General features: G+C 38.2%; 1 protein-coding gene across 1 annotated transcript; it reads right to left on the reverse strand.

Moving 5' to 3' along the window:
* Window positions 1-694: 694 nt before the first annotated feature.
* Window positions 695-4,037, reverse strand: LOC311121286 (reticulon-4 receptor-like 2). The gene is made up of 4 exons (XM_084195791.1): window positions 3,906-4,037; window positions 2,392-2,618; window positions 1,923-2,156; window positions 695-1,638 (listed from the first exon to the last, which is right to left on the reverse strand). Exons 1-4 carry the CDS (start codon window positions 3,961-3,963, stop codon window positions 769-771), a joined length of 1,389 nt encoding a protein of 462 aa, XP_084051917.1. The 5' UTR covers window positions 3,964-4,037; the 3' UTR covers window positions 695-768.
* Between the last annotated feature and the right edge of the window lie 9,455 nt (window positions 4,038-13,492).

Genomic DNA, 13,492 nt, shown 5'->3' on the forward strand with positions numbered 1-13,492 from the left:
CTTCTCTCACCTTCTCGTATGCTGGTGACTGCCTCTCTTTCATTCTTTCATCCCTTCTTTCTCTCTCTCCTTAGCTATTTTTCTGTAAACAATCCATTATAAAGTAGGCATCATGGTAGACAACAAATAAGACGGATATCCCAAATGCTCTGCACCCTCAAGTACACCAACCTATTTACAGTATAACTGTCAGAGTTAGTACAACAGTAGTGGCAGGAATGTAGTAACTGTCATAACTGTAATCATAGCACTTGTAGTAGCAGAAGCAGTCGTAATAGTAGAAATAGTAGTAGTAGTAACATGTATATAATAGTCGTAGCACTTGTAGTTCTAATATTCCTAAAAGTGACAACAGTTACAGCATTCGCAACAGTAAGTAGCGCTGGTATTAGCTGTAGAGCGTTACAGGTGTCCGCTGACCCCTGATTGCAGGCGTCGTCACGGCAACCAACACACCAGACAGGCGAGGTGCACCTGTTCTAGTAACAGCCTTGGTTGTCTACTGTAATGTACTGTATTATACTATGTACAATATTGTACTGTGTACTGTCAGCCATTGTTGTTTAGCCCTGCATTAAGTTAGAAGTCACAATCTAACCCCCCCCTTTGTATCCCCTGCTGTCCTGTACTACTGATAGAGATAGACATTATCCAGTAGGACATCAGAGGGTTAACTAGGGAGGTACAGAGTCTTTAACAAGGGGTTCCCCCATGCCCTGAGAGGGGCCGGGCGAAGAGAGGAATGGGGGTGGGTACTTAAAGTCTGATTCAGCCAAATATGAGGTGTAGATTGATGGAGACGGCGAGTAGCGAGAGGGCGAGGAGGAGTGAGAGAGAGGGGGATGAGGTGGAGGAGGAGTTGGGAGGAAGGCCATCGAAGTCGGGCGGACACTCGAGCTCGAAGCATCGCAGCGTGGTGCCGGCGTCCTCGTTCCCGTAGTTCGCCCAGTACTCCTCGGCGTCGAGTTTGGGTAGCGCTGCCTCTTCCTCGCCAAGCTCGTACTTGACATTGGTGGAGGTCACGATGGGTGGGTTGTTCTTTCCTTGGGGGAACGGGAAGGCCTTGATGGTCTCGGAGCTCTTCTCGAACACTGCCTTGGTCTGGGACTGGGGCTTGTGCTTGGAGAACCACCATCTTGTCTTGGTGCTGAAGGTCCTCGTGGTGGAGCCGGCCAGGGTGCCGGGGTCGGGGAGAGGGCAGAGGGCGAAGTCCATCTCACGGAGGAAGCGGAGGTCCATCCCGCGGCGGGGGGAAGGGGAGGCACACAACAGCTCGGACGATGAGACGCGGGCGCCACGGAACCACTCCCACAGGGGGAGGGCCTCGCAGCCACAGGACCAGGGGTTCCCATTGAGACGGAGGAACTCGATGCCCTGGGTGTCATGAAGTGCCTGCCCGGGGAGCTCAGCCAATGAGTTGTTGAACAGGAACAGCATGGTGAGGCGTCCGAGGTCGCGGAACGCCCGGCGGTTAACCTGGCGCACACGGTTGTCGTGGAGAAGAAGGCGGTCCAGGTTAACCAGGCCACGGAACACGTTCTCGGACAGAGTGCGGATACGGTTGCCATGCAGGAAGAGCTGGCTCAGGTTGATGAGGTCAGAGAAGAGGTCATCCTGGAGGAAGTGGAGCTGGTTCTCCTACAAGGAGGAAACAGGAAGAGGAAGTGGTCAGGTGGGGTCAGGTGATAATGGGCTACATCTCAGTAGTGGTGAGGTGATAAACATTACACCTTCCACTGAAAGGGCATCTCATAACTATCACTGATGCAGCATGATTTGTATCATGATACAACATGATGTAATTGTGATTGTGATGATATAAAATGATGTAATTTTCACAGTCCTATGAGAATTCCCTGTAGTGTGTGTGTATGTGTGTGCGTGTGTGCCTGTGTGCGTTAATATATCTGTACTGCCCCTACCTGCAGGTAGAGGAACTGCAGGCTGTAGAGCTTGTGGAACAGGTCATGGGGCAGGGCGGTAAGCTTGCAGCGGTGCATGTGGAGACTCTGGAGTTTCTCCAGGCCCCTGAAGGCACCTCCTTCCAGCCTGCGCAAGTGAGAGTTGTCCCCCAGGTCCAGCTCCTCTAGGTCTCTCAGCTCACTGAAGGAGCCAGCCTCAATCCACGTGATGTTGTTGGAGAACAGCCACAGGACCTATAGGGGAGAGGCAGGGATGTGAGGAGGGAGATTGTGAATATCAATATGTATTCTAGGGTCAGGAATTATTCTATGGTAATATTGTAGGTAAGGCAATGCACTCCAACTCAAAAAGAAAAAAATGATTGAGAGCAAAGAGAGAGAGAGAGAGAGAGAGAGAGAGAGAGAGAGAGAGAGAGAGATCAAAAGAAACACACACCATGTCTCATTTAAACACTCTATAGTCTCTTACCTGAGTCCCGAAGCCGAAAGAGCCGACTCTGAGCTCCGTGATTCGGTTGTTCTGTAGGAACACGCGCTGCGAGTCGTAGGGCACGCCCACGGGCACGGAGGTGAAGTTCTGCGCCTGGCAGCTCACGGTCATGGGAGTCGGGTAGCACACGCACAGATGCGGGCACGCCGCCGACGGACCGGGCTTGCCTAGGACCAGCCACACCACCAGCCACAGGGAGAGGCCGCCTGGGAGAGAGAGGGAAGCGGGGAGAAGTGAGTCTAGATGCGGGGTCGGGAAGGCGAAGCTAGCGGGAGCTGTCTGGTAGATGTGGTTCTGAAACGGTTTGCTGGCGGCCCGGATGGCAAACTGCTGTTGGAAATGTGGCAGTTGAATCTCAATACAGCTGATCACAGTCAAAACTCAGATCACAATCAAAGCGTTGCTTATGTACCAAATCAATACATTTCTTTTTTGGATGCAGCAATAGCTTTTTCTCCCCAACATCAGTTTAAATTGTCAGGTTTGAATGCGGAGAAATGACGAAAAGTTAGCTGGAGCTGTCCAGTAACAAGGGTGCTGAAACTGTTGACGCAGACACTCAATTGCCGCAATAAACCACATTGCTACCTTCAGTTGATGCTAAATACTTTATGTAAAGCCTTTGTCTAATCTGAATACCTCAAATGTATCATTTTGAGATTGATGGAAACATTCGCAAAATATCATCATATTGATGGAATGAGATTGCAATTTGAATACTGATTAAATAATTAACTCTCAATTTAGACAATATAAAGCTCAGTTAATTCTTAATCAGTAAAGATTACAGCATCAAGAGCTCATATGATGACAGAGATGACGTATGATCACTTTAGAAGGCGTGATTGAGTAACCAAGTCTGTGCGTAAAACTGCGTTTCTCTCTTTGCCTGCGTAAGACATTACGCACAGCAGAATCTCAAAGTAAACCAAAGCAAATCGTATCTAAAACTTTTACAAACATATGACAAGTCTAAGTTAAGTTCCATATCTTACACTGGCGATATCTATCTATTGAATAGTTGCAAAGTAGGCCTACATCATAAAGTAAAATCAAAGTACAATCATAACAAAATTGCAAGTGTAAAATGTCCCATACTAAATCTATTTTACAAACGTATTGGAATTACAATCCATGTTCATAGAAAAAATAAGCTATTACTGTCTCTAACATGGCTGCAAAGCACACATTTTGTTTTGATATTATCTGTGAATCATGCATTCCATTGCTAACTGGGTGAATGATTCCCAAACTATCAAATAAGATACTTTCTCAAAATCATAGTAGCCTAACTAATGCACAACGCCTCTTACACTATTACATCATCAGACAAGTAGAATATAACGGGAAACCGTTAGAAAAGTGGTAGAAATAGGTCAAGTGGAGGAATGAGTCTCAAAACTATCAAGTAAGATACTTTCCAAAAGTCATAGTAACTAATGCACAACAGTATAAACCAATAGATGGTGGTAAGAAAAGCCGTATAAACTTACTTTTGCAGTTGCGCATGAATGAGCATCGTCTGCTCCGAGCGGTTGTAGGGGTGTCCATTTCAAACCAAAGCCGAAAGCGAGTTAGCCTGAGAGGGTGAAATACTGCCTGCTATCTCCGCTGACTGGTGCTCTGGACGATTGGTTCCCGAGTCGGAGCGACTGAGAGAGTACCGAATGTTGGGTGCCGGTGTCCCATTTATACTCGAGAATCCCGTTAGCGCCTACGGTTGTGGGCACCACGGAATCCCCTACGTCACGGCCAGGTCAAGATCGGGGGGGGGGGGGGGGGGTATTGAGGGAAGAAGAAAAAAACGGAAAGAGGAGGGCCGTGCACCGTGCGTCGGACATCGGGCGGGTGGGTGACGAGAGGATTCTTGGAGAGAGCGCGCGCGCAACCGCAGATTTCCTAGACAGAGCTCCAAGATAGAGAAGGAGGAGATTCAGACAGACTCACGCGGAAGGGAGGGATGATGTGAGTGAGAGGAAGGAAGGGAGGTATGGACGATGGGTAATTTTAGCCTCCTCGTCCTTCTGCAGCTTGCCTGCCAATTCATGGTTGTCCCAACCAAGTACCCAAGCTAACTGGCTAAAGTTGGCTAGCTTGATAGCTAGTTACTAACAGACACAAATGAGAGAACACCTCACTCTGACCATTTTACTGGTTAGGCTGTTTACATGTTATTTTTCTTGAAATATTCTTTTTTTTTTGGCCTCCGTTTCCTGACACCGGTCATATTCAGCAGGTTTTGCACGTTTGTAAATTCATCAGTTGTTCTACACTCTGGCACACTTAGACGAGAGTGCTGTGAAATCGGAGTAGATAGCCAGAGTGAATTTGCGACCGCAAGAAATATGCTAACTGGATAACAGTCGTTCAAGTTCAGCATAGCTAGCTAACTAACAAAGCGATTCACATTTCTTGCTAGCTAAACAAATGACACATGCATCTCTAGCTGTGTAGACACCGAAAAATTATATCAGGGGAAAAAGTCAGTCACTAGCTATCTAGCTAATGTTAGGCTCCGTGTTTTTAGCATGCTATATAAATAGCTACGCTAGCTTATTAGCCACGTTATGACTGACTTGTGATCATTGCCCTTGCTAGTTTGATTGTATTGACATTTCCAGCCTTAATTACATTTGTCAGTTTTTGTCCAGAATATTGAGTCATTGAAACTGAAACAGTGCAGCAAACAATGTACCAGGCAGGCCAGCTGTGATTTACAACCTGATAGCAATATTTTATGAATCATGCATTGAACTGTATCCATCTATTGTGCCAACAATGCCTTTGTATACCTCATGGAATGCTTAGTCAAATAGAACCAATTTCTAAAACTTCTCATGAAGTTGGTTTTGAAACATAAACTGGGAAATTGGTATTTTGGGCTGATATGATTGTCTGTTTGTTTCATATTTGCAAAGTAGTTAAAATAATATAATAATAATAATATGCCATTTAGCAGACGCTTTTATCCAAAGCGACTTACAGTCATGCGTGCATACATTTTTTTTTTGTGTATGGGTGGTCCCAGGGATCGAACCCACTACCTTGGCGTTACAAGCGCCGTGCTCTACCAGCTGAGCTACAGAGGACCACAACGCTGTCAGTTCCACATTAACAAACTATTGTAATATTGATGTACTGTACATTAACAGACTATCGTGGTCCTCTGTAGCTCAGCTGGTAGAGCACGGCGCTTGTAACGCCAAGGTAGTGGGTTCGAACCCCGGGACCACCCATACACAAAAAATAAAAAAAATAAAAATGTATGCACGCATGACTGTAAGTCGCTTTGGATAAAAGCGTCTGCTAAATGGCATATTATATTATATTATATTGTAATATTGATGTACTGTACATTAAGAGCCTATTGTAATATTGATGTACTGTACATTAAGAGCCTATTGTAATATTGATGTACTGTACATTAAGATAATATTGTAATATTGATGTGCTGTACATTAACAGACTATTGTAACATTGATGTACTGTACATTAAGAGACTATTGTAATATTGATGTACTGTACATGAACAGACAATTGTAATAATTATGTACTGTACATTAACAGACTATTGTAATATTGATGTACTGTACATTAAGAGACTATTGTAATATTGATGTACTGTACATTAAGAGACTATTGTAATATTGATGTGCTGTACATTAACAGACTATTGTAATATTGATGTACTGTACATTAAGAGACTATTGTAATATTGATGTACTGTACATTAAGAGAATATTGTAATATTGATGTGCTGTACATTAACAGACTATTGTAATATTGATGTACTGTACATTAAGATACTATTGTAATATTGATGTACTGTACATTAAGAGCCTATTGTAATATTGATGTACTGTACATTAAGAGCCTATTGTAATATTGATGTACTGTACATTAAGAGACTATTGTAATATTGATGTACTGTACATTAAGAGACTATTGTGCAGTGGTCTAAGGCACTGCATCGCAGTGCTAGCTGTGCCACTAGAGATCCTGGTTCGAATCCAGGCTCTGTCGTAGCCGGCCGCGACCGGGAGACCCATGGGGCGGCGCACAATTGGCCCAGCGTCGTCCAGGGTATGGGAGGGAATGGCCGGCAGGGATGTAGCTCAGTTGGTAGAGCATGGCGTTTGCAACGCCAGGGTTGTGGGTTCGATTCCCACGGGGGGCCAGTATAAAATAAAATACAAATAATAATAATGTATGCACTAACTGTAAGTCGCTCTGGATAAGAGTGTCTGCTAAATGACTAAAATGTAAATGTAATATTGATGTACTGTACATTAACATACTATTGTAATATTGATATACTGTACATTAAGAGAATATTGTAATATTGATGTACTGTACATTAACAGACTATTGTAATATTGATGTACTGTACATTAACAGACTATTGTAATATTGATGTACTGTACATTAACAGGCTATTGTAATATTGATGTACTGTACATAAAGAGACTATTGTAATATTGATGTACTGTACATTAACAGACTATTGTAATATTGATGTACTGTACATTAACAGACTATTGTAATATTGATGTACTGTACATTAAGAGACTATTGTAATATTGATGTACTGTACATTAACATACTATTGTAATATTGATGTACTGTACATTAAGAGCCTATTGTAATATTGATGTACTGTACATTAACAGCCTATGGTAATATTGATGTACTGTACATTAACAGACTATTGTAATATTGATGTACTGTACATTAACAGACTATTGTAATATTGATGTACTGTACATTAACAGACTATTGTAATATTGATGTACTGTACATTAACGGACTATTGTAATATTGATGTACTGTACATTAACAGACTATTGTAATATTGATGTACTGTACATTAACAGACTATTGTAATATTGATGTACTGTACATTAACAGACTATTGTAATATTGATGTACTGTACATTAAGAGCCTATTGTAATACTGATGTACTGTACATTAAGAGACTATTGTAATATCGATGTACTGTACATTAACAGACTATTGTAATATCGATGTACTGTACATTAACATACTATTGTAATATTGATGTACTGTACATTAACAGACGTTTGTAATATTGATGTACTGTACATTAACAGACGTTTGTAATATTGATGTACTGTACATTAAGATATTATTGTAATATTGATGTACTGTACATTAACAGACTATTGTAATATTGATGTACTGTACATTAAGAGACTATTGTAATATTGATGTGCTGTACATTAACAGACTATTGTAATATTGATGTACTGTACATTAAGAGACTATTGTAATATTGATGTACTGTACATTAAGAGAATATTGTAATATTGATGTGCTGTACATTAACAGACTATTGTAATATTGATGTACTGTACATTAAGATACTATTGTAATATTGATGTACTGTACATTAAGAGCCTATTGTAATATTGATGTACTGTACATTAAGAGCCTATTGTAATATTGATGTACTGTACATTAAGAGACTATTGTAATATTGATGTACTGTACATTAAGAGACTATTGTGCAGTGGTCTAAGGCACTGCATCGCAGTGCTAGCTGTGCCACTAGAGATCCTGGTTCGAATCCAGGCTCTGTCGTAGCCGGCCGCGACCGGGAGACCCATGGGGCGGCGCACAATTGGCCCAGCGTCGTCCAGGGTATGGGAGGGAATGTCCGGCAGGGATGTAGCTCAGTTGGTAGAGCATGGCGTTTGCAACGCCAGGGTTGTGGGTTTGATTCCCACGGGGGGCCAGTATAAAATAAAATACAAATAATAATAATGTATGCACTAACTGTAAGTCGCTCTGGATAAGAGTGTCTGCTAAATGACTAAAATGTAAATGTAATATTGATGTACTGTACATTAACAGACTATTGTAATATTGATATACTGTACATTAAGAGAATATTGTAATATTGATGTACTGTACATTAACAGACTATTGTAATATTGATGTACTGTACATTAACAGACTATTGTAATATTGATGTACTGTACATTAACAGGCTATTGTAATATTGATGTACTGTACATTAAGAGACTATTGTAATATTGATGTACTGTACATTAACAGACTATTGTAATATTGATGTACTGTACATTAACAGACTATTGTAATATTGATGTACTGTACATTAAGAGACTATTGTAATATTGATGTACTGTACATTAACATACTATTGTAATATTGATGTACTGTACATTAACAGACTATTGTAATATTGATGTACTGTACATTAACAGCCTATGGTAATATTGATGTACTGTACATTAACAGACTATTGTAATATTGATGTACTGTACATTAACAGACTATTGTAATATTGATGTACTGTACATTAACAGACTATTGTAATATTGATGTACTGTACATTAACGGACTATTGTAATATTGATGTACTGTACATTAACAGACTATTGTAATATTGATGTACTGTACATTAACAGACTATTGTAATATTGATGTACTGTACATTAACACACTATTGTAATATTGATGTACTGTACATTAACAGACTATTGTAATATTGATGTACTGTACATTAAGAGCCTATTGTAATACTGATGTACTGTACATTAAGAGACTATTGTAATATCGATGTACTGTACATTAACAGACTATTGTAATATTGATGTACTGTACATTAACATACTATTGTAATATTGATGTACTGTACATTAACAGACGTTTGTAATATTGATGTACTGTACATTAACAGACGTTTGTAATATTGATGTACTGTACATTAAGATATTATTGTAATATTGATGTACTGTACATTAACAGACTATTGTAATATTGATGTACTGTACATTAACAGACTATTGTAATATTGATGTACTGTACATTAACAGACTATTGTAATATTGATGTACTGTACATTAACAGACTATTGTGCAGTGGTCTAAGGCACTGCATCGCAGTGCTAGCTGTGCCACTAGAGATCCTGGTTCGAATCCAGGCTCTGTCGTAGCCGGCCGCGACCGGGAGACCCATGGGGCGGCGCACAATTGGCCCAGCGTCGTCCAGGGTATGGGAGGGAATGGCCGGCAGGGATGTAGCTCAGTTGGTAGAGCATGGCGTTTGCAACGCCAGGGTTGTGGGTTCGATTCCCACGGGGGGCCAGTATAAAATAAAATACAAATAATAATAATGTATGCACTAACTGTAAGTCGCTCTGGATAAGAGTGTCTGCTAAATGACTAAAATGTAAATGTAATATTGATGTACTGTACATTAACAGACTATTGTAATATTGATATACTGTACATTAAGAGAATATTGTAATATTGATGTACTGTACATTAACAGACTATTGTAATATTGATGTACTGTACATTAACAGACTATTGTAATATTGATGTACCGTACATTAACAGGCTATTGTAATATTGATTTACTGTACATTAAGAGACTATTGTAATATTGATGTACTGTACATTAACAGACTATTCTAATATTGATGTACTGTACATTAACAGACTATTGTAATATTGATGTACTGTACATTAAGAGACTATTGTAATATTGATGTACTGTACATTAACATACTATTGTAATATTGATGTACTGTACATTAACAGACTATTGTAATATTGATGTGCTGTACATTAACAGACTATTGTAATATTGATGTACTGTACATTAAGATACTATTGTAATATTGATGTACTGTACATTAAGAGCCTATTGTAATATTGATGTACTGTACATTAAGAGCCTATTGTAATATTGATGTACTGTACATTAAGAGACTATTGTAATATTGATGTACTGTACATTAAGAGACTATTGTGCAGTGGTCTAAGGCACTGCATCGCAGTGCTAGCTGTGCCACTAGAGATCCTGGTTCGAATCCAGGCTCTGTCGTAGCTGGCCGCGACCGGGAGACCCATGGGGCGGCGCACAATTGGCCCAGCGTCGTCCAGGGTATGGGAGGGAATGTCCGGCAGGGATGTAGCTCAGTTGGTAGAGCATGGCGTTTGCAACGCCAGGGTTGTGGGTTTGATTCCCACGGGGGGCCAGTATAAAATAAAATACAAATAATAATAATGTATGCACTAACTGTAAGTCGCTCTGGATAAGAGTGTCTGCTAAATGACTAAAATGTAAATGTAATATTGATGTACTGTACATTAACAGACTATTGTAATATTGATATACTGTACATTAAGAGAATATTGTAATATTGATGTACTGTACATTAACAGACTATTGTAATATTGATGTACTGTACATTAACAGACTATTGTAATATTGATGTACTGTACATTAACAGGCTATTGTAATATTGATGTACTGTACATTAAGAGACTATTGTAATATTGATGTACTGTACATTAACAGACTATTGTAATATTGATGTACTGTACATTAACAGACTATTGTAATATTGATGTACTGTACATTAAGAGACTATTGTAATATTGATGTACTGTACATTAACATACTATTGTAATATTGATGTACTGTACATTAACAGACTATTGTAATATTGATGTACTGTACATTAACAGCCTATGGTAATATTGATGTACTGTACATTAACAGACTATTGTAATATTGATGTACTGTACATTAACAGACTATTGTAATATTGATGTACTGTACATTAACAGACTATTGTAATATTGATGTACTGTACATTAACGGACTATTGTAATATTGATGTACTGTACATTAACAGACTATTGTAATATTGATGTACTGTACATTAACAGACTATTGTAATATTGATGTACTGTACATTAACACACTATTGTAATATTGATGTACTGTACATTAACAGACTATTGTAATATTGATGTACTGTACATTAAGAGCCTATTGTAATACTGATGTACTGTACATTAAGAGACTATTGTAATATCGATGTACTGTACATTAACAGACTATTGTAATATTGATGTACTGTACATTAACATACTATTGTAATATTGATGTACTGTACATTAACAGACGTTTGTAATATTGATGTACTGTACATTAACAGACGTTTGTAATATTGATGTACTGTACATTAAGATATTATTGTAATATTGATGTACTGTACATTAACAGACTATTGTAATATTGATGTACTGTACATTAACAGACTATTGTAATATTGATGTACTGTACATTAACAGACTATTGTAATATTGATGTACTGTACATTAACAGACTATTGTGCAGTGGTCTAAGGCACTGCATCGCAGTGCTAGCTGTGCCACTAGAGATCCTGGTTCGAATCCAGGCTCTGTCGTAGCCGGCCGCGACCGGGAGACCCATGGGGCGGCGCACAATTGGCCCAGCGTCGTCCAGGGTATGGGAGGGAATGGCCGGCAGGGATGTAGCTCAGTTGGTAGAGCATGGCGTTTGCAACGCCAGGGTTGTGGGTTCGATTCCCACGGGGGGCCAGTATAAAATAAAATACAAATAATAATAATGTATGCACTAACTGTAAGTCGCTCTGGATAAGAGTGTCTGCTAAATGACTAAAATGTAAATGTAATATTGATGTACTGTACATTAACAGACTATTGTAATATTGATATACTGTACATTAAGAGAATATTGTAATATTGATGTACTGTACATTAACAGACTATTGTAATATTGATGTACTGTACATTAACAGACTATTGTAATATTGATGTACCGTACATTAACAGGCTATTGTAATATTGATTTACTGTACATTAAGAGACTATTGTAATATTGATGTACTGTACATTAACAGACTATTCTAATATTGATGTACTGTACATTAACAGACTATTGTAATATTGATGTACTGTACATTAACAGACTATTGTAATATTGATGTACTGTACATTAACAGACTATTGTAATATTGATGTACTGTACATTAACAGACTATTGTAATATTGATGTACTGTACATTAAGAGCCTATTGTAATACTGATGTACTGTACATTAAGAGACTATTGTAATATCGATGTACTGTACATTAACAGAATATTGTAATATCGATGTACTGTACATTAACATACTATTGTAATATTGATGTACTGTACATTAACAGACGTTTGTAATATTGATGTACTGTACATTAACAGACGTTTGTAATATTGATGTACTGTACATTAAGAGATTATTGTAATATTGATGTACTGTACATTAACAGACTATTGTAATATTGATGTACTGTACATTAACAGACTATTGTAATATTGATGTACTGTACATTAACAGACTATTGTAATATTGATGTACTGTACATTAACAGACTATTGTAATATTGATGTACTGTACATTAACAGACTATTGTAATATTGATGTACTGTACATTAACAGACTATTGTAATATTGATGTACTGTACATTAACAGACTATTGTAATATTGATGTACTGTACATTAAGAGCCTATTGTAATACTGATGTACTGTACATTAAGAGACTATTGTAATATCGATGTACTGTACATTAACAGAATATTGTAATATCGATGTACTGTACATTAACATACTATTGTAATATTGATGTACTGTACATTAACAGACGTTTGTAATATTGATGTACTGTACATTAACAGACGTTTGTAATATTGATGTACTGTACATTAAGAGATTATTGTAATATTGATGTACTGTACATTAACAGACTATTGTAATATTGATGTACTGTACATTAACAGACTATTGTAATATTGATGTACTGTACATTAACAGACTATTGTAATATTGATGTACTGTACATTAACAGACTATTGTAATATTGATGTACTGTACATTAACAGACTATTGTAATATTGATGTACTGTACATTAACAGACTTTTGTAATATTGATGTACTGTACATTAACAGACTATTGTAATATTGATGTACTGTACATTAAGAGCCTATTGTAATACTGATGTACTGTACATTAACAGACTATTGTAATATCGATGTACTGTACATTAACAGACTATTGTAATATTGATGTACTGTACATTAAGAGACTATTGTAATATTGATGTACTGTACATTCACATACTATTGTAATATTGATGTACTGTACATTAACAGACGTTTGTAATATTGATGTACTGTACATTAACATACTATTGTAATATTGATGTACTGTAC

This window comes from Coregonus lavaretus (assembly GCF_964263955.1).
Source record: "Coregonus lavaretus genome assembly, contig: HAP1_SCAFFOLD_544, whole genome shotgun sequence".
NCBI classification, from domain to species: domain Eukaryota; kingdom Metazoa; phylum Chordata; class Actinopteri; order Salmoniformes; family Salmonidae; genus Coregonus; species Coregonus lavaretus.